Source organism: Branchiostoma belcheri, unplaced genomic scaffold, assembly GCF_001625305.1.
Source record: "Branchiostoma belcheri isolate BF01 breed outbred unplaced genomic scaffold, Haploidv18h27 scaffold66, whole genome shotgun sequence".
Classification (NCBI taxonomy): Eukaryota; Metazoa; Chordata; class Leptocardii; order Amphioxiformes; family Branchiostomatidae; genus Branchiostoma; species Branchiostoma belcheri.
This window is the reverse complement of record NW_017804309.1, coordinates 211,493-233,682: the sequence shown is the minus strand read 5'-3', so window position 1 is coordinate 233,682 and position 22,190 is coordinate 211,493. Positions and strand designations below refer to the sequence as shown.

Here is a 22,190-nt window from a genome sequence, read left to right as displayed (position 1 = left end):
CTTGAGACCAATCTTATGTACATTTCAGATGGGGTCAAGAGATAAACTAAGATAAACTTAAAATTCATTAGGTTGCAAACAAAACGGAGGAAGCTATAATAGAAAAGTGGCTCAAGCACACGAGTAAGTTTCGCAGAAATGGAATGAACTCAGTGGAATGAACATAACGTCAGCAGTTTTTTTTTATGTCAATATGTCAATGTTTTTAACGAGAGTCATTTCCTCGTCGGATCAAAGATTGCGCAGTACTTAAACAGGTCCACAGCGAGAGGTGCAACATTCTTTGCCGGTACTTTCGTAGAAGGTCCTCGCATTTTTTAAATATAATTTTTGCATCCTCCCTTTGGTAAGCATAAAATAGCAGTTAAAATGCCTCCCCCTGACAAAACGCAGCACGCGTTCAGTCGGCTGTCCGTCGTCAGTACTCTGAGCTCGGAGGGTGGGCCTACAAGATCGGCATGGAGCGGGACGTACTGCGATCACCTGATGACTTCTCGAATCGTCCAGTCGTCATACCTCGGCACCAAAAAGCGCAAAGCATCGAGAGTTAAGGTACGATACATTTCTCTCTGTAAAGGAAAAACAAATTTGAGATATTTTGTACATTTCTAGCAATAGATAGAGCAATGGAAGCGCCAACAGGACACAGCTTGCAAAAAAACTTACGCGTGGTTCTTAAGTATCCACACCAGTTTATACTATTTTTTATCACGAATTTGCTCTGTTTCAGCCAAGCGGGGCTGTAGAAACAGCTCCACCTCCACCACGCATGACCAAGGTAAGTTGTGACTACCGGTTGAAGATGCATGTCTAACATGTCTATTGGTTATGTTCAAAGAAGGGAAACGTTAACGTTACGTACAGAAGTGCACAACGCCACACATGAGCAAAAGACAATCCACTTGCATGAAATGACCGGATCAACTCACGCTTTATATGAATAACTTCTGATGATGGAGAGTTTTACCTCCGTGTACTTTTAAGGTCATTTAGGACTCAAAATACTTTTTGAGTCCTTTCGTTAGCTTGGTGTACCTCCTTTTCTACAAACTGTATCTACATTCATGTTTCTCATCTCTGTTGTAGCCCGTCCACATCGCTCTTGCTGCTAACGCCTGGCGGGATGTTCTGAAGACAGCGGAGGTAACATGTACGCTTCGTGACTTCCACAGTGTGTGTATCGTGGCCATTTATTTACAAAAAGAAAAAAAGTGGAAAATCTGGTATGAGCTTCATGTGTGCAACATACTTTACGTCCGTACTTATTTTAAAGTTCAATAAAAATATGATATGCAGGTACCTCCTTAACTTGAGCCTTAACGTTCAGCGGGTACATGTACGTCCGCCAGGTGCCCAGATTTCCCGTCACATTGATAGAAAATTGGTAACGGACACAATCCAGCTAAGATCGTTTCCGTGATCAAAAAACGTTTCCGTGCTGGCGTGAAGCCAGGTTACACCACACCAAGACAACAGACTATACATTAAGAGTTACGTCAGAACTTTTAAACAGAACTGGGTCCAATCCCCAGACGATAGAGGTATTAAACTGCCATTTATTTTCTGAAAGCAAATAATTCGCACAGAACTACAGCCAGTGCCTTTTGTGTGCACGTGAAGCAGACGTCCATACAAAGCAAACACAGCATACAAACTGGGGTTTACTATATAACCTTCTTGGTCTAATATTAACCTCTTCAAATAAAGATTTGTTATACAAGTTTTGCTATGTATATATTATGTATATGTGCGAATTAATTCGTGTATTTAATCAAATCTAGGAACCGAATGACGAGGTGCAGATAGAGGAGGATCCTGAAACGGAGAACGACACGTTCTCGGTCGGAATACCTGAGACAGACAGCTGCAGTGAGAGTGGGCTGGGCAGCTCACCCTCCTCGCCTGAGCCAGACACAGACTCGGTAGAAGAGCTAGAGTCGGACACGTCTTCCCTGGAACTAAATGTGCCGGACACCAACCAGATCCGCACAGCATCAGAAATCTCGTAAGTTTCCAATGTCTCCTCAAGTTGCGTACGATACAGAATGTGTATTCACGGCTTAAGTTATACATCTTTCTTTTATTCTTGTAATTGTCCATTGCCCAACTGTTGAACGTTTTTACAGTATTTTTGATGAGCGAAGCCAAACAACTGAGGTGGAGGATCTGGACGAGGACGATCCTGAGACGTTGCCTGTCAAGGTACTAGATTATCTTAATCGAAAATAACTTTGTTGGTGACCGCTGGCTATGGCGACCAAATTTAGGCCCTGCCAAGCTACTAGTAGTTTTTCCCGTTAGCCGTCGTCTTCGTGTTATTGGAACGTCTAAAACCCACGCATGATACGCGCCACACTCACCGAAATCCGTACATCCCTGTTCTAGGAACAGCTAACAGTGCATCAGCCCCCCAGGGCACCGAGTGTTGCTTCTATCCAACCCGAAGACCCTGATGTGGCCATTGTAACCCCGGAGAAAAAGGCTGACGGGAAGAAGAAAAAGGTGTTGCTGTTGGCTTTGCTGGTGGCGGCTTTGGTGGCAGCTATTTTGGGGTGTGTCTTGGGGGTGCTGCTTGGTAAATACCGCCCTACTTCGGTACTTTTGACAAATGAAATTCAATTCGTTGTAGGTCAGACAACAAATTTGACAAATCATCGAGTCGAGCTTTATATATGGTAATTCTGGACATTACATACTTTAATTGCGGTGTAACTGTATTATCCTTTAATTTATTGTCAATTATTAACTTCGTTAAACAACGTCCCCACAGGGAAGCAGTCCCCCGTCTGTGCTGAAGGGCAGAGCTGCGTGGAAACAGTCATCGAATGTAAGACGCATTTTCATCTCAGCTGCCACAGTTTGAATTATTTTAGATTTACAAGACCTGTCCATCAGATTGAACTTGACGTCTTCACTATATTGATATATGTGATGCCTTCACTTTATTGATACTTTTCAAACCTGATGCTGTGTACAGGTAGGCGCATTTCAACATGTCTTTCACATGTGAACCGTTTTATTGAACAATTGATAGACCTTACCTTAGACCTTAGTTCTTCCTGCAACTGATAGACGGGTCGATTAATTGATCGATTGGTGATCATGTGTACAGTGTGTGAGAATGTACCCCTGGACTACCAGACTGGCGGTACCTTCAACTGTGACAACATAACCTTCACCCACCATACCGTCCGGGTCTGCCGGCTAAGCTGCCCCTGGGGCTTCCGCCAGGATGATGCCGGGCTGGTCCTCTGCAACAGCGGGAGCTTCGCGCCCATCCACCCGAGGGTGCTCTCTGCGTTCCTCGGTATTGGAAGATCGACCAACGCAACAACAGACATCCTGACGACAAGCCTGGGCATCCCGAACAACACCGATGCCGATGCAGTAGCGGCGGTCCTTGCTCGTATCGGTGTGACGGGCGATCAGCCGCTACGTAAAAGGTACACTTCGGGCAGCGGCTGTTAACGGTACATTTTACAAGGACAGCGCACTTCGAGACGGACTGACAGGGCTGCCTGGTGGTCAGGACTTGGTTAACTGGATTCTCAACATGAATCTCACAATGGAGATGGCAAAGCTCGGTAAGGAATATGTTTCTTGGTTTCACTGTTGATACTAAAGCGTAGTAAAACTGATGTTTACTATGTTCTATGTGCGCGCGCACCCATCATTGAGAGCGTGTGTGAACAATGTCCTTCCAGTTTTGTCAGTATCTAACGCAACTGTACTTCTCATACTCACAGAATCTTTTGACGCTTCGAGGAGGCCTTTCTGCAGAAAGATAGACTGTGACAACGATCATGGGCATTTGCAGGTATGTGAACAGCTCTGTGAAATCATTGGTGTTGCACTGGTGCTTTCATGATGTTCTTCCAGCGTTTTGATCGTATGCGCATGCATAACATGTGTAAAATACTTGCAGGCTCCCGATCATGGGCTGCTAAACTGCTCAGGATCAACATACCAGGAGACATGTCAGCTGACGTGCCGGCTCGGTTACGAACCGACAGGAGAGGACAGTTTTCAATGCACCGGCTTAGGATACTGGAGTGGACTTCCGTCATGCAATCCAGGTAAGAACAAAAATTTACATTCCAAAATATCTTTTCACACACATGTAAGTCTTGTTGAAGTTCGGAATAGTCCTGGAACCTATTGGTCTGAGAACCATAATTTTTCAGCTTGTGTGACAGTTCTAACCGTCACAACCTTGTTGACAGACTAGCCTAAAAGGAGAAGGATGCCATCTTGTGAGGCTCGGTCACTGAAGTTTTCCCATTTGACAAAACCATGCACGTGTGTTACGCGGTGACGAAAACGATGTTAAAACGTTCTGTTCCAGTACGCTGTGGCGACTCTCCTCAGTATGCACACACTCGGTTTGACTGCGGAGATTTAACCTACGGACACAATTGCACCACGGTCTGTGATGGAGGTTACCAGAGGACCAACAATACGGAGATCCGGTGTGATCACAACGGTAACTGGACACTACAGAATGGGAATATGCTAGGTGAGGCAGCCCCATATCATCAATGATTGTGTACACTAGACGCCCGCTAGCGACAATAGCTGATATTACTAAAATCCGCGGTCAGCCTTGACCTGTTAGCCTGGATCAGGGTACCTGGATGAGAGACTGCATCCAGGGCCTACAAAACTTAGCTCGTCAGCTCCAGGGCCAACGTGCTCTCAAGGAAATTATACCATAGCCCCTCTCTCCCTGGATTGACTGGAATATATGTTGCGGATTGGTATGACCAGTCCCTTTCCTTCATTTTCATACTCAAGCTTCTAGGACACTTGCTGTTTTGAAAATGCTTTTTTTCCATGCATAAGACCTACATTTTCCTTCTGCAGTTGAGAACCTGGTCAACCAGACGGATCTCTTCTGCGAGATAAAGGATTGCGGGGTGCCGAATGTAGGTACACTGTTGTCACTTCGAGTACACGTGCATGATATATATACTTTGTAGTCACACTCTGACATAAGATCCTGTTGAAATTAACCAATGAAAGATAAGCTGTCATGCTTTTATGGATACAATGGATATGGATACGTGTCCTGTTTGCCATTTCAGACTATCAGCGATGGCTACAACAATTGCGCGGGTACCAAGTTTGGTGACTCCTGCAGACCCACCTGTAACCCAGGTTACAGACTGACGAACGACAGAAACCAGCTTCTCCCCAGTGACACCACGTACAGATGCCTGTCATCTGGCCAGTGGGACGAGCAGCCGCTGTGCAGCCCGTCCGGCTACTGCAGTCTCGGCTGGCACAACTGCAGCGACGACCTCGGCGTTTGTTACGTCACTGGCCACCAGAGTCATGCCTGCGCGTGTGCCCACGGCGCGGTCGGCAACGGGACCCACTGCGAACCGGCTGACTGCGGACCATTGCCGGTAAGTATCTTGTCATACCATAAACAAGCCGACTAATGGTCGAGTGAACGGGACTCATCAGAACGTAATCAATCAGAAAACATTACGAAATCTGGTACAGAAACCTCAAAAAGCGTCGATGTGACTGAGACACCTACTACGGTGGCTTACCATTTCTTGTCTCTTTGTTGCTGCCCAATTTTAATTTTGTTACGAGGAGTCGAAGCATTACTATATAGTAACACGTCTATCGATCGTCAGTTTTCAGATCCTTCCGGCGGATTCTTCTCTTGCTCTAGTGTTGGTCTTGAGGAAACGATTTGTGCCCTGAGTTTCGATGGCTCCACAGCCCACAACAAAACTTCAGACCAGCAGTTCGGTGCCGCCTGCGCCCTGCACTGCAGACCAGGGTACGTCAGGCAGTTCCTGGTCGAGTACAGGTGTGGAGCCACCGGGAACTGGAGCATTCCCGTAGATCTGGATGCCATCGGCCTGGAAGCTTGTCAAGGTATGACTATTGATACATATATGTACATATATGACCCTGTCATAGGTTTTGCAAGAACCACACAATCCCTCTCCTAGTTGTATATTCCGGGACTGGACGAAGAGTTTGATAATGGTCTTTTAGGTTGGTAACTGTGAGCCATCTAATATCTATCCGGTAAAATATACAGACATTCCTTTCAGGTGGCTAACATATTTCATGCTCTACAGATATAGATGAATGCACGAGCGCGCCCTGTCAAAATGGAGCGACGTGCAACAACCTGGAAAACATGTACAGTTGCACCTGCGCCCCTGGGTATACAGGCGTTCACTGTGAAACAGGTATGTGTGACGATCTAAGGCATATTCTACGACTAGATCTGGGTGGGGGTTGGGGGTCGCTCTCGACAATGAAGAACCACTTAGTCTATCTGCTGCGTACTACTTAGCATCCATCACATGTCTTCAAGTCGGGTTCACCTTGATTTAGTATTACGTGCTGCGCGTATTTTTATGGACAGACGATAAGATCTAAGTTAACTTTCTACATTCAGTTGTATTTCTCATTTGCTATCGTCTATGGTAAAGACGCAACGATTTAACACAAAGTCCTCACTGTCACGCCCTCAACAGACATCAATGAATGTGCCAGCAACCCATGCCTTAATGGCGGGACATGCTCGGATGGAGACAACAAATACACGTGTGTGTGCAGACGTGGGTTCACGGGAACTCGCTGTGAAACAGGTAAGGTGGAAACCATTCCTTCTGATGGCCTCTGATGGCTATATTGATCATATTTTTGCATACCTTTCTTGCTTATTTGTTTTTACACTCAGATTACATTGCTGCAGTATGAAACATGTTGATGGTTGCAATGCAACTGAACCTTCGACGAAAGTGAGACAAATTTTTTAAAAACTAATTGTATGCATTTGTTTTTATAAGCACCGTGTCGTGTCTGACACAAATTTTGTCACTGTTATTACCTCAACAGACATCAACGAATGTGCCAGTAATCCATGCCTAAATGGCGGAACCTGCTCGGATGGAGTCAACAGTTACACGTGTGCGTGCAGGCCTGGGTTCACGGGGACACACTGTGAAATAGGTAAGATAGAAACATTTATAGTGTTGTTTCCTTTACACGAAAAGTCCGGAAGTTCATTCAGCTTTTATCATTCCTGCTTAGCCTTTATAGATAGACAATAGGTCCAAGTGAACATTGTTCATGAAATGTGTAGTGTTTTATCATTATTTCCAGGGATGAATTCTTTCTTCTTTGATCATTGACAGACATCGACGAATGTGCCAGTAATCCATGCCGCAATGGTGGGACCTGCTCGGATGGAGTCAACAGTTACACGTGTGCGTGCAGGCCTGGATTTACAGGGACACACTGTGAAACAGGTAAGATGGAAACCATTACTTTTGGTCACAGTGGTCATCTTTATGCATTCCCTCTTTGGTGGTGTGTTTTTATAAGCACCTTATCGTGCCTAACACTTGCAAATTTCGTCACTTCAATCAACAGACATCAACGAATGTGCCAGTAATCCATGCCGCAATGGTGGGACCTGCTCGGATGGAGTCAACAGTTACAAGTGTGTGTGCAGGCCTGGATTTACAGGGACACACTGTGAGATAGGTAAGGTGGATTCACTCACGCTCGCCCCATTCGTGTATAAAGTTCTTGTGTTCGGTGCAGGAAACGCATTCAGAATGAGAAACATGTTTGAGATGGTTGTGCAACCTTAATAGATAGACAAGAAGATAGAAGTGAGTGTTGAATCCCGTGTTGAATCCTTTTTCTTTAATTTCGGGTGGTGAATTCTTTCTTCCTTGTTCATTGACAGACATCAACGAATGTGCCAGTAATCCATGCCGCAATGGTGGGACCTGCTCGGATGGAGTCAACAGATACACGTGTGTGTGCAGGCCTGGGTTCACAGGAACACACTGTGAAACAAGTAAGGTGGAAACTTTCATTCTGTGGTTACATCAATCCAATTTTTGAATTACCTCTTTGGTGCTGTTTTGACACCCATATTACATTCCCGCATTGATGCCTTTGAAAAAGAAAGCTGTGATGCCACTGATACTATGACGAACATGGGCAAAGTTTATGCAAATTACTGGTATAAATTTATTTCGACAAGCACCTTGTCATGTCTTACACTTTTCATTGTTACGACCTGAACAGACATCAACGAATGTGCCAGTAATCCATGCCGCAATGGCGGGACCTGCTCGGATGGAGTCAACAGATACACGTGTGTGTGCAGGCCTGGATTTACAGGGACACACTGTGAAACAAGTAAGGTGGAAACTTTATAGTCGAAAGTCATTCCTTCCATAAGTGTTGTTTCCTGAACACGAAGCGTCTTGAAGATGAGTTCATTCATATTTGACCATTCTCTCTTAGCCCGGCCATAGATAGACGAGAGGTCCTAGTCCAAGTGAACATGCAATGTGCAATGTTTTATCATTATTTCCCGTGATGAATTCTTTGTCCTTTGCTCATTGACAGACATCAACGAATGTGCCAGTAATCCATGCCGCAATGGCGGGACCTGCTCGGATGGAGTCAACAGTTACACGTGTGTGTGCAGACCTGGGTTCACAGGAACACACTGTGAGACAGGTAAGTGGAAGCTTTTTTTTATAGTCGAAAGTCATTCCTTCCATCCTGTTGTTTCCTGAACACGAAACGTCTTGAAGATGAGTTCATTCATATTTGACCATTCTCTCTTAGCCCGGCCATAGATAGACGAGGAACATTGTGCCCGCAATGATTTATCATTATGTCCGGTATATGTTCTACATTGTTCATTGACAGACATCAACGAATGTGCCAGTAATCCATGCCTAAATGGCGGGACCTGTTCGGATGGAGTCAACAGATACACGTGTGTGTGCAGGCCTGGGTTCACTGGGACACACTGTGAAACAAGTAAGGTGGAAACTTTCATTCTGTGGTTACATCAATCCAATTTGTGCAATACCTCTTTGGCTGTGCTTTACACCCATATTACATTCCCGCATTGATGCCTTTGAAAAAGAAAGTTGTGATATAACTGATACTATGACGAAGATGAGGCAAATTTTATTCAACTTACTGGTATCAATTGGTTTCGACAAGGACCTTGTCATGTCTTACACTTTTCATTGTTACGACCTGATCAGACATCAACGAATGTGCCAGTAATCCATGCCGCAATGGCGGGACCTGCTCGGATGGAGTCAACAGATACACGTGTGTGTGCAGACCTGGGTTCACAGGGACACACTGTGAAACAAGTAAGGTGGAAACGATTCCTTTTGAAGGTCACATTGGCCATTTTTATGGCATTCCTCCTTTGGCGGTGTGTTTTACAATCACATTACATTTCTGCTTCTGAAACTTCTTGATCATCGGGTTGTAATACAAATCAACCGTCGACGAAAGTGAGACAAATTATATCAAAAGTACTTGAATGACTTTGTTTTGCTAAGCACTTTGTCGTGTCTAACACTTGCAAACTTCGTCACTTTTGTTACTTCAATCAACAGACATCAACGAATGTGCCAGTAATCCATGCCGCAATGGTGGAACCTGCTCGGATGGTGTCAACAGTTACACGTGTGCGTGCAGGCCTGGGTTCACAGGAACACACTGTGGTAAGCTATTTTATCATTTCAAAGTCGTTTCACTTTTGGCCAATGGATACTGAAGATATTGTTTACAATTTGCGTTACAAGGATAAGAAATCCCATCCTGTTTTTCTTATTCATACGTATGATGGATACCCGACATTCGTTTCGTGAAGCGCCTGGCGTTACACCGTCTGTAAAAGTAGGTCACATGTGTCAGGATTGTTAATTGTCGGGAGGGAAAACATCTCAGATTTAGGTGATTGACAAGGTGGAGAAAATCATCGATGTTAAAAAAGACAAATAGATTTTTCGGTATACTATTCGGAATATAATTGAGCCCCTAGGGAAACATCTCGAAGTAATGGAAAGCAAAAGGTAGTAGAAGAGTCTCGTGTTATCTGAAAATTCAACCTTTTGTGTATTTATCTCTTTCTTCATCAGAAAGAGTAGGCTGCTCTACTCTATCTCTACCGCATGGCACAGTTTCCTGCACAGACGGAAATAATGCATACTCAAGTTGCGTCCTGGCATGTGACAGTGGGTATTTTCTCTCCGGTACATCCGAGCGTGTATGTGGTTCCTCCGGACTGTGGAGTGGTAGCGCTACATGTCAAGGTGAATATCTTCAAACTTGTTTTCTACAATTCTGCTGCTACTCTATAGCTAAAGCGCTATATACCCACAACGTAACAATTAATGGCAATATCATGCTGATAAAGATACAAATCTGTTGCATTCCCAAAGGAGGTTACAATTGCCAGAGGGCCCAGAATATAATCTTTCACGGAAGTTTACTTGTTACAAAAATGACAAAATGTGCTACAGTTTAAAATTTGTAAGTCAATATGATATTCAATGCTCATCAGGTTCATAATTCAATATTTTGTAATCTATGGCCAACACAGGTCAACGTTACAGTTTACAATATGAAATTTGGTATTGATATTAGACTGCTATCAAAGCTTGTACCACCGAGTAGGTACGACCACTGACTTGACTTATCAAACTTAAGTTACATGTTTTCTTCTTCTCTCTAAATTCTATAATTAGCATGTAACACTGCGGTTGACATCATCGTGGCTGTAGACACTAGTGGAAGCGTTGCACCTGACATTAGCCGAGTACAAGAACTTTTGCGTAACATCGCCAGCCGTCTGCCGATTGGATCAGGCACCAACCAAGCAAGGGTGGGGCTAATAAGGTTTACTGTCCGCCGTGATCATGTAACAATTCCGCTGACACATAGCTCGAACCAAATCACCCTTCTGAACCAGATTGCCACGTTAACGTCCTCCAGCATGGGGTCAACTTGTGGCTCTAACCCCGCCAGTTCGTATGTTGGAGGTCAAATCTGTGCACTGGAAAGTTTGTATACTCAGTTCCGCAACAATCGGAGACCTGGTGTCAGAGAGATTGCTGTCATTATAACTGACGGTGGGGAAGTATCCCCTTCACCTAATGCTATCACTCCAGCTCAGACATTACGCAATTCAGGAGTAACAATTATCTGTGTTGGTGTGGCTGGGGTCGACCTCACTGCAATGCGTGACATGGCAAGTTCCCCCTTTGATGACCATTACTTCGTATCCTCCATGAGCAGTCTGAATACACTTGTTGACATGTTGGGACCCAGAGTCTGTACCTAGCCTTGTAAGCTTGTGTTGACAAGATTGGCGAAACTAAACTTAACCTACTCTTCGAACAGTTTAACCCAATGTGCAGTAGATCAGAGCTACATGAATAAGTCAATCTATGATTCTACCAGTTCTGCTTTGTATCATCATTTTTGTCCAGGGCAGTGGCTCACTTTTTGTGTGGCCAAGAGGTAACATGTTAATAATGGTGTTTATGTAATGTGTGTTCATCACAAAGTTTGCGATCATTGACAAATAATAATAGCGTTGGTAATAGAAATATTCTATGCTGTGATGAAATTTGCATGAAGATTAGCCATGTGGGTTTTATGAGATCTTATTCTATCCGCCCCCGATCTGCAACGTAAGGTGTTTAAACATTTTCTCTGGTCTTTACAGATGTTTTATTAATATCAGACGAAAATATCTTATAGACAATACAAAAGTGTATTTTTATGCATTATGACTAAAGAGATATTTTAGGCTGTGTTTAGAATTTTCATACACTACAATTATTTTAAAAATATACATTGGTAATAAGTTGCTTCTTGAGAAGGATTGTCATTGTGGCACGAGTAATATCTTTTATAAAACAGAAGACGTTTGACAATTAAACATCTCGTGTTAGTAGTACCTTTGTTTATATTGAAGCACACATACCATAAATGCCTGAAATGCCTCAGTTTTGGCTTAGTTAACAGTATCAACAGTTTAGAACATAACTGTCTGGAGTGTAGATTCCGGTGGGTAAAAGCATGATTCAAATTGTACCGTTTTTTTTATCTGTTCAAATTTTACAATGAATCGAATGTACTTGAATTAGTTTGTGATTTCTTGGTGACAGAAACTGATGACTTATGGATGACTCAGTCACTGTGGATGATTTATGGGTGACTAGAACAATGCATTGTGGGTGCGGTGTCATTTCATAGGTGTTATACATGTCAACAGTTTGCTGTAAACGGTCTATTGCTGTGACTATATTTGTATTTTATGAAGTGTGTGTGTGTAAGTTGATGCTGAAAGTTAATGAATTCCACGACAACAGCATATTCTGCTTGCTGATGCTATTTTGTGTCAGGACCAAATGTATAATGAAGAGACAATCTGTTGCAATTTTTAATCACTGGTTATATTGCTTGATAAACTACATGATATATCGAATTATCTAGGGGTGTTTGTGTGCTGTCGATGATACCCCGAAGATGAAACCGTTATTAAGCTCCGAAATATAACTCGTTTCCTGTTAAGTTGCAAAGGTTTGCAGTGTGTCTGTCTGTTTGTTTGTTTGTTATATTGTTAAGGTGAGCAGACACGTTGAAGAGTGAAGGAGACACAAGGGATGGCCGTTGCCATAAACCATGAATCCATTCATTCATTCATGCTTTGTGAGAAATTGGGAAAAGTATTTATGTACGCATAGCTTGTCACAATGTGCAATTGCCGAACGCCAAAAATCTATCAATTTATCTGTAGGAAGTTTACGATATTTTGAACCAAAGTCATCGTAATTAATTTTTCCTACAAAAATTGTCATAAATAATACCCGAACGAACGCACGCACGCGCGCGCGCGCGCGCGCGCGCGCGCACACACACACACACACACACACACACACACACACACACACACACACACACACACACTATTAAAAGCGTTACTCAGTCACCCATCTAATAATGAACTCTTCCAAGCCGGGTCAACGACCGTGCGGACACTTAGACAATGACTCCAAAATGGCCACGCAGGCAACTTACCGGACGACACTCTTTTGGTAAAGTATTGCTTACCTTAACCGATTAGCTTGAGGGTCTTCTACGTGATTCGTACGTTATATGATATAAATTTACACTGCCGCGATTGACCCCAACACTCAAGTCACCCTGACTGAGCAGCTCCTCTCACACCCACCGGTATGATCCGGTATGCCTGTACCGGCCATATATAATTTTGAGGGCTGTTTTAAACACTAATAGTAACCCCATTCAGTACGAATTGCTGCACATTTCTTGAGCATGTAGTAGGATCAAACGTACTCTACTAGTAAGAGTCCACAATTCATGAAATATTATCGGCCATTATAAAACGTTTGATACTAAAACTGTGACCTACGTAGATAATCATAGATTAGTGAGGTCTATTGATATGCTATTATACATAAATTACATGTTTTCTTTATAAGACTGTTTATCCTTCAAAGACGTGGCATGCAAACACATGTCATCACGATTTCAGCTACTAGTAGTTGAATGTGTTTTCCCGTTCCCACAGAGACTAGATCTTGGCTCGGACAGCCTTGAAACTTCAGGAAGGCATTTGACCCGGTAAAATCCGCCGACATGGAAAATGACGTGAAGAGTGTGACCATCAGAGAGCTCCGCCAGGAGGAGGCGACCGTAGCACGTGACATCGTCGTGGATGGACTCTACCGGCAGACGGTGACGATCCGCGCCGCATTTGAGGCGCTGCGCGCGGTGATCCAAGGAAGACTTGATCCCCAGCCACTGTGGGTCATGTGCGTCGTGTTGCTTTTTTTCATGGCAATATCTTATGCATTCTCAAACTCTGTGCTTGTGTCTGTGCTCGTTTCTGTGGTTTTGACGGTCGCCTCGAGTCTTCCCGTCATTTGGGGACTCATCTACGTTGAGTTTGGGAAATACGTGCATAAAGAACGAATGGAGCTCGAGCACCTGTATTCCTGGTACAACGCTAAACCCGGCAGCAGGTTCTGGGTGGCGGTTTGCGGCGGGAAGATCATCGGGACCGCGGCTCTGGAGAGGACGTCCGACACCACGGCCGAGCTGCGGCGGATGAGCGTCCTACCCGAGTACCGGCGCAGGGGAGTGGCAACCCGCTTGATGGGAAGTTTCCAGGAGTTTTGCAAATCCGACGGCGTCAAGAAGATGTTCCTAACCACCTCTCTTCTTCAGCCGGAAGCTGTGCTTCTGTATCAAAAATGTGGATTCGTTATCACCGAGACGACACCGAAAGCTGTTATACGACTAGAGAAGCTGATATAATGAACCATAATAATGATTTTTATAGATAATTTACTCTTTGTATCATTTCTCATACATTAAGTATGTTGAAGATATATGTACAAGTTAGTACATAACAGAAAAATAAAATTCGGACCAGGTAGCTTCCCGGCTTATCTAACAACGTACCTTACCCGTACCATATCACTATCATTCATGTGTAACAGTAAGGTTTTCTATCCTGCACCGCTTGCTTCTATCTTCTTATATACTAGGCTCAGTGTTGCAATTGGCAGCTTCGTCTGTGAGGATCACACAAATGCAGCCCTTCTTTAGTTTGTTGGCTAGACATCTGACGGCCAGTGACAGAATAATTCAATCTAAAGGTGGCGTATGGACTCTCTCTCTAGTCTCTGGCGAATGGATACTAGTACTGCCTTTTGCCACCCTAGGATCTGCTTGGAGATTAAGAATAACTAGTCAATGAAAGTGATAGCGACATTTGACTTCCGTACGGTATTGCAACATGTAACGATAGATGTTTCTCAATTGCGTTTCAATGACAATGTTATATTTTTGACCTGTAATCGCATTCTATATAACATACTCAGTTACTATACATGTACTCCATGGGTGCTATTTTGCTTATTATACTAAGATGTATGTTTCAAATAAACCATTAATTAATTCATTCATTCATTTGAGTGGGATTCATTCATTAAGACGTTTATGTTTGCCCTACGCGTGATGATGTTACAGTTTTAGGTGGTGTCCATTGGTCTGGTTTGTCAAACGTCAATTTAAGAATTTCTCAAACTACCCTTATTTTGATAACATAGACTTTGTTGTCCAAGTCGACATGATTACTTCCTGAGGCCGAGCTAAGAGTACAAATAATCAATTCTTTAAATTTACACAAACAAACAAGCCAACGTTATAAACTCAATGCCGATATAGCATAAAAGAATATATACCTAGACCTAAAGCATGTCCTTGATTCGTCTTTTTTTTCACCCATATAAGAATGAACTCTTCCAAGCCGGGTCAATGACCGTGCTGACACTCTGACTCGAAGATGGCCGCCAAGGCATAGCAGACGACGGTCGTCATACGATATTCCGGTACATCCAGATTATTGGTTGTAGAAGTGTGTGGCGAGGGTCTGTGTGTTTGTTTAACGTCATGACGATGTCTTTGTAACAATTGTGCCCAAACCATGCGACACACAGGACAAACACATGTTGGAGGATGGTCTGTTCTGCTGCAGTTTGGAAGCAGTTTGAGAGCGGCAAAACTGATCAATTACTGAGGTGGGCGTGGCAGATCGTTGTTGTTTTTACTTGTTGTTGTTGTCTCTGTTACGCCTGTTATCTAGTCGTCTCCTTGTCTTTCTTTCTGTTTCCTTTTTGTACAACTTTCTAGAGTGTCAAGCAAATGGACTCTTCTGGTGTCCAACGAAGGTGATCAAGCAAGTACTAGTATTCACTCTGATTCAGAGTGATGGTAACGTTAAATGTCTTAAATATTGCAGTATTTTGGAAGGAACATCATATAACTATAACGTTACGTTGTTTAAAGAAAGCCACACATCAAAACACAACTTCACCACATCTAAAGTATGGGCCCCGTCCCTACGTACTACCCGAGCCTTAAGAAAGGAATCTCTTCCTTCCCTTGTTAACCTCCTTGTTGATTGATAGGCCTTTTGATAGTCTGGGTTGAAACCGTCACCACAAACGTAAATAGGAGAAAGGTGGTATTTTAATGCTCTTTTTTTCTACCCCTGTCATTTCATTTCTCATGTTTCCTTATTCTATGTGTCGGAATATTTGTTGTAATCATTGTATTGTACAATGCCATGTACTCCAGTATCATTAATGTTATTAGTTTGATCTCTCTGTATTGAGCTTTTAGTTTTAATCTTTTTTTAGACAGTCAAGGGAAGTACATTCATATCATTGTGTAAAATATGTAATTTCATTATATGTTTCTAGTAAAGCTTTAAAAAAAGAAGACAAATTTCTTACAGAAAAAAAGATGTTAGTTTATCATGTAACGTTACACACACTTTTCTGCACTTTTACTTTAGCAATTGCACAACTGACTTTACAATGACCAAAGTTCACTGGAACAAGTTCTATTTTTACCCTTCCTCTAAAGTATTTATTATGCATGTCAGGGGTATATTAGGTTTCACAGTACATGATGTATATTTAGCCAGCGGATTAAATTTCTCACTTGACAGTCCAGAAGTCGGTGCAGTGCAGTATATATAACGTTAACGTTACATACTTAAATCGGTGCCCCCCTCCCTCCCTTCCCTCCACAGGTCTTAGAATTTCCACACAGGATCGACCAGAAAGGAAGGCTGCACAGATATGGCAGGTGACACGGAGTACAACCGGCACCGTGGGGTGATCATCGCCACCATGTATGTGGGCTACTGTTTCTACCACCTGACACGGAAGTCCTTCGGCTTCATCATGCCTGTCGTCATGGAGGAGGGGCTGGACCAGAGTGACCTTGGTAACGACCTTGATGGAAATATTCTGTACTTGATAAGGATGGGATGGAATGTGTGGTAATGCCTTAAGGTAGCCTTAAGATAAATCCTCAGAGATGAAAGTGGATGTTTCAAAATGTCTTAAAAACTATAAATAATGATGACAAAATAGGAGTTATCTGACAGTTTCACCACCATAATATTCAGGGAGTCAGTAAGAATGTCTAATGTTATTCTGGCTGACAATTAACAATGTGACAAGTATTAGTGATGCTAGTATGTGTATTTATATATAATACACCTTGACAGCTTATACTTATAGACTCTGAAGTATTTGAAGTCACCCGTTGCCCTACTTTACAGCCCATGGCATAAAATACAACTTGAGGTTGAAAGATCTAGGTCACATGCATAATGACTCTCCATCTATAGGACCAGCTGCAGCTCAGCTCTAAAAGATCTCATGTACAGGGTTGGTCATCAGCTGCTAGACTATTCAAAGCTTCAGCAAGTTTTTAGATAAATAAACATGAATATTGTTTGTCTCTCTAAATTAAAGATGACTTTCTCATGTGAGGGGTTGGTAATATCAGTAGCCATTATACCAATTGGCCTGTGCCTTTACCAATTAAGTATTAAAGGTACATGTAACATTCTCTTGCACAGGGTTGGTCATCAGTAGTCAGACCATGGCTTATGCCTTCAGCAAGTTCCTGAGTGGCCTGGCGTCCGACCACCTGAGCGCTCGCTCCATGTTTGCCGTTGGTTTGTTCCTCTGTGGGGTGTGCAATGTCGTCTTCATTCTCTTTGACTCCGTGCTGCTCTACTCCCTGCTGTGGTTCATTAATGGACTGGTCCAGGGCTTCGGCTGGCCGGCATGTGCAAAGGTCTTACGACAGGTAGGTACACTTGACCTATTTTTTATCTATATATAGTGCATCACCTTTGTAAGGACACTGTCTGTAAACTTAGGGACTGCAAATAGAGGATTACAAATGATGTGAGCACTTGAGCTGTTCATTCGTGCTGGAAGAAATTCCACAAAGCCATAAATTACATTTCTGTTATTTCTATGCAAGGTCTATGAAATTGACTCCTTAAAATACGAGTATGAGTTATACATTTGTCTGACCCATTCTCTGAGTCACTGATGAAAGATATTGAATGCTATCTGAAACGTTTGACTCTCCAGTGGCTTGATTTGTCACTATTACGCACATTTCTGTTATTTGTTTCCCCAGTGGTTCAAGCCGTCCCAGTTCGGTACATGGTGGAGCATCCTGGCGACGAGTATGAACCTGGCGGGGTTTGTTGGGCCGCTGGTAACCATGGAGATAGCCACCAGGTATGGCTGGAGGGCAGGCCTTCTTATCCCAGGTACGATACATTGCTCTAGTATACTGATAGTAGTGTGTGTTCAACATCCATTTCTTGTTCTCAGAGGAAGCAGATTATCAACCATGAACTTTTTTTGTAGGCTTTATGAGAGCTGGCCTCTGTTGATAATGCAGTTTGAAAGGGATCTGCTAGGGGGACTTTCCTGTGATGCATCACAAATTTTGGAATTTGAAAGACGGTTTCTGAATTCAGATCTTACTTTACAAATGCCATAATGAATGCTTTATTATCAATACCCTAATGGACCATGTGCATTTTTGTACAGGTGTTTTGTCCCTTGCGCTAGCTGTACTTTCCTATGGCCTAGTCGTGGACGAGCCGTCACATGTTGGACTGGAAAACATTGTGGCAACCACTCAGAAGAAAACCACAGAATCTAAAGGTTTGCATCTGATACTAAATTAAGCTGGTGTATATGATACATATATGGTTAGTTGCTTTGACTGATTGACAAAGATACAAAGAAAGTTTTACTGTACTTTTTACATACAGTATCCCATGCTCCTCCTGCAGGTGAGGCCCCCAGCATGCTGTCCCTGTTGGACAGCGCGTACCTGTGGCTCATCTCTGTCACATATTTCGTCGTCTTTGCTGTCAAGACCAGCTGTCTGAACTGGGGTCAGCTGTTCCTCATCCAGGACAAAGGTCATGAACCCTATGTAGGTCAGTATCTCTTTCTTTCTTTTTGCTTTCTTTTTCGTATAAAGGAATGAATGAATAAATGAGGGAATGAATAGATGGATGGATGGATGGATGGACATTTATTTGACACTATGTTTAATTGGCTTTTATGTATCTTGTTGTGCAGGTAGTCTGTTCACAAGTTCCCTTGAACTTGGAGGCATCTTTGGCAGTGTTATAGCTGGTATGGTCACCGACAGGATGGTCAAAGCAGTAAGTCTTGCACCTCTTATGATTTATTATTTTGTTTGTTTGTTTGTTTGTTTATTCCGATCCCCATTAGTGCTTAAAAGCACTATTCTTCCTGGGGTCAATAAAATAAAACATAGATAACAAAACTTTGTACATAATGATGATTACAAATAATAAAGTAACTTCAAATCAATAGAGTAAATTCAAATCAATAGGAGAGGTCAGAGGTCGACCTAAAAAAAAAAAGCACAGAATAATCTGAACATAATTCAGAGTTGTTTTCAGCTTTAATATCTTGTTGCACCATATTTTTCTTTGCCTTTTTACCAATAACCATTGCAATATGTATTTTTTGATTATCCCTTTTTGATGTGATTTTCTGTGTTTTCATGCAGACCCCCCTGACTGGCTATGGCAGTCCCCGTCACCCCTACGTCATCAGTATGCTGGCCACCATGGGGCTGGCTCTCTACGGCTTCAGCGATCGTGTGGAGGCAGACACACTGGAGGTCAGCAGATCAAACCTTCATTTTAAACTAATTAACTGGTATACGCAGTAGGGTGGGTTGGATGCTAAAACTTTGTATTCAGGAGGTCAAGTACTCTAACCCTGGCCAGGTCATATTGAAGATGATATATAATTTCTCTGGCTTTGTAGCTCTTCAGCCCTTGTCAATTGCATCACTGTACATGCCTTAATCTCCAAGCAGATCTTTTGGTGGGGGTAAGACAGTATCAAATTGGCCAGTCTGTATCCATTTCCCCACCTTGGCCAGTCTGATACAGACTGGCCAATTTGATACTGTCTTACCCCCACCAAAAGATCTGCTTGGAGATTACATGCCTGTCCTTTTGCACCACAGAAGCTTGTCATTTAATTTTTAATTTGTTGACATGCTTTTCTTATCATTTCTAACCATGGCTTTAAGCACTTGAAAAAGTTTGAAGATGTGTTTTTTTTCTTCCAGACGACAATCATGACAATTGCTTTTCTGATCGGCTTTACCTCATACGGTGCCATTAACCTGTTCGGAGTCCTCGCTATCGAGAACTCTCCCTCCAGCCTCTCAGGAACCAGCAGTGCCATCGTGGCCTTGGCTGCTAACTGTAAGTACACTCAGTATTACAAACCAGGTAGGCTTACATGGAGGGCAACAGTTTACCATGTGGACCCATATTATTTCATATATGATGGGCTCTTGCTGGTAGGTCCTAATAGGCTGAATGAAGAGGTCAAATTGGATGAAAAATTTCAAATTCTGTGATAATGCTGAAATCCTAATTGTTTGTTTGTTTGTTTGAACCATTCTTTACATCAGGCATTCCATAGTCTTATCACTTATTACCTTTTCTCTACTTATTTGTAGCCTTAAGTGCCAATAAATGAATGCCATGTCTGCATACACAACATGTACTTGATACCTTACACAGATTTTGTGTTGTATAATCATTATCATGGTAATCTCTAAAGTCCTTCCTTGTCCAATGCGTTACAGTTGGAGGCCTGATTGCTGGCTATCCCTTCGGTCTGATCGCCGAGAACTACAACTGGGAAACTGTCTTCATCATCCTGGAGATCAGCGTGGCCGTTTCTCTGGTCCTGTTTATCATAGCCAGAAATATCAACACTAGAATTGGTCCTACTTCCGCACAGAAAAGTGTTTGATGTGTTAGGGTTAGGTTACCTGGGTTCCTGTATGATACATACAGGTAGATGTGACCACAGTGACTAGGAAGTCTTGGTATGATGCATGTCTTTTACAAATAGGCATGGGCTTAAGCTGCAAATTCTTGATGTAATATTGTGCAGTTGTCCTTTACTGGCTGTAAATATTGAATCTGGACTCCAGGAGGAAGTGTTTAAAACTGAAACTGCTAAATCAAGGTGGAAACAGTTAATTGTTCCAAAATGAAGTTAATAACCATGAGAGCAAAGCAATTCTAGTTAATCATGAGCCATATAGCTAGAGGACTGTAACAATTGACATGACACTCGCAGTCTTGTGCCAAAAGGTTTTAGTACCAGTAGCTAGGCCAGCGTAGACATGAGTACAAATTAGCACATATTTGAACTTGAGTGAAAATGGATTTTTAACCATTTTAAACTACCTCAAGGTATAAGCAATCATTATGGTGGTGTTTTCCTGCAGCAAGTGAAGAAAATATCTATTGTGAAGTACATGTACATGTAAAGTATCAGATTCTATTTCTGGTGTGAGCAGTGTCTGCATGTTTTATCTTTGGAACATTATATTAAACCTTCTCTGTGCTGCCTAATCCCAAAACTACTGAACATCTAGTGCCAAACACCTACCACAGCAGTAAACATTGGATGTTTATGGATACCACTGGTGCATTGAGAGCCAATTGGGTTTGCAGCATTCAGTAAGTGTGCATGCCTCCAGACTGTATGACGTGATATTGTGCAATTCTATCCTATCTGAAATGTTAAGAAAGTGAATTTAATATAATTTCACCATTCTTTCTGTCCTTCTATAGGAAATTTGTGATAAAAATGACAATAAATGAAATGATGAAGTGTGATCTATTGAATCTTTGAAGTATTGTTCTAAATCAAAAGTTCTAAAACAGGACATACCACAATTTTTAAAACCCTACCTGACCAATCTAACCTTATTAAGATGTACGGTGCCAGTCATGGGCTATACAGCCATTACATTAAATATACCCCTGTAGCCTATACTATCAACAGTGCATGTCTATACAAAGTAAAATATTGCAAAAAGGGCAATTTGTGGTCATTTTCAGAATGCTTATGTTGCAGTTTCAATGTTTTCAGATAGGTGGTGTCGTTTGGCTCAGCAATTTCCCACAAATTCAACATTTCCCTTCGTTGAACATGCCTGCTCCCAAGCCGTACAATCAATGTCACGGTGTGTGCGTAAAAAAATGATGTTACAACTTAGCCAAACATGAACACTATCGTCATTGAGTGAAGCGAGGGAATGCAAGTTCCAGGGTCTTAATCTCCCCAAAAATTTGGTCAAGCACACCAGGTCACCTCTACCGTAAGTCTTCCAGCGATAAGTGTGTTGGGTTCCTTACACAATTCAATTCAATTCTTTATTTCATACCAACGTTACAGACATACAAAAATGTGTTGCCTGAATGGCATTGGTATTTACAGCAATAACAGCAAGATAAGGTACATAACATATATTACACATATATACATACTATTAAAATATATACATTAAATCAACAGGGCATCCCAGATATGACACGTTTACACAGTCTGGTTGTATAGTCTGATAGACTGATGTAGGACGAG

At 42.4% G+C, this 22,190-nt stretch overlaps 3 protein-coding genes and 1 long non-coding RNA gene across 4 annotated transcripts; 3 read left to right on the top strand and 1 right to left on the bottom strand.

Annotated features, from left to right (window-relative positions):
• Positions 1-231: 231 nt before the first annotated feature.
• On the top strand, positions 232-11,170 carry LOC109483844 (fibropellin-1-like). The gene is given in 24 exon segments (XM_019786996.1): positions 232-552; positions 731-778; positions 1,087-1,143; positions 1,782-2,005; positions 2,127-2,202; positions 2,386-2,575; positions 2,771-2,827; positions 3,113-3,434; positions 3,436-3,584; positions 3,747-3,817; positions 3,926-4,076; positions 4,346-4,516; positions 4,864-4,925; positions 5,085-5,408; positions 5,649-5,895; positions 6,105-6,218; positions 6,510-6,623; positions 6,874-6,987; positions 7,173-7,286; positions 7,733-7,846; positions 9,063-9,176; positions 9,429-9,536; positions 9,954-10,127; positions 10,563-11,170. Coding segments are annotated over 24 exon segments (3,894 nt in total). The 5' UTR covers positions 232-369; the 3' UTR covers positions 11,159-11,170.
• Positions 11,171-12,889: 1,719 nt separating this feature from the next.
• LOC109483845 (N-acetyltransferase 14-like) lies at positions 12,890-14,819 on the top strand. The gene is made up of 2 exons (XM_019786997.1): positions 12,890-12,920; positions 13,418-14,819. The coding sequence occupies exon 2, from the start codon at positions 13,486-13,488 to the stop codon at positions 14,164-14,166; it is 681 nt and encodes a 226-aa protein (XP_019642556.1). The 5' UTR covers positions 12,890-12,920; positions 13,418-13,485; the 3' UTR covers positions 14,167-14,819.
• Positions 14,820-15,333: 514 nt separating this feature from the next.
• LOC109483838 lies at positions 15,334-16,549 on the bottom strand. Its single transcript, XR_002141039.1, has 3 exons — positions 16,452-16,549; positions 16,223-16,224; positions 15,334-15,429 (listed from the first exon to the last, which is right to left on the bottom strand). It is a non-coding gene; the product is annotated as an uncharacterized LOC109483838 (long non-coding RNA).
• LOC109483837 (glucose-6-phosphate exchanger SLC37A4-like) lies at positions 16,450-21,533 on the top strand. The gene is made up of 9 exons (XM_019786989.1): positions 16,450-16,650; positions 17,294-17,526; positions 17,869-18,004; positions 18,291-18,407; positions 18,539-18,688; positions 18,834-18,919; positions 19,294-19,407; positions 19,867-20,005; positions 20,395-21,533. Exons 1-9 carry the CDS (start codon positions 16,503-16,505, stop codon positions 20,562-20,564), a joined length of 1,293 nt encoding a protein of 430 aa, XP_019642548.1. The 5' UTR covers positions 16,450-16,502; the 3' UTR covers positions 20,565-21,533.
• Positions 21,534-22,190: the final 657 nt, after the last annotated feature.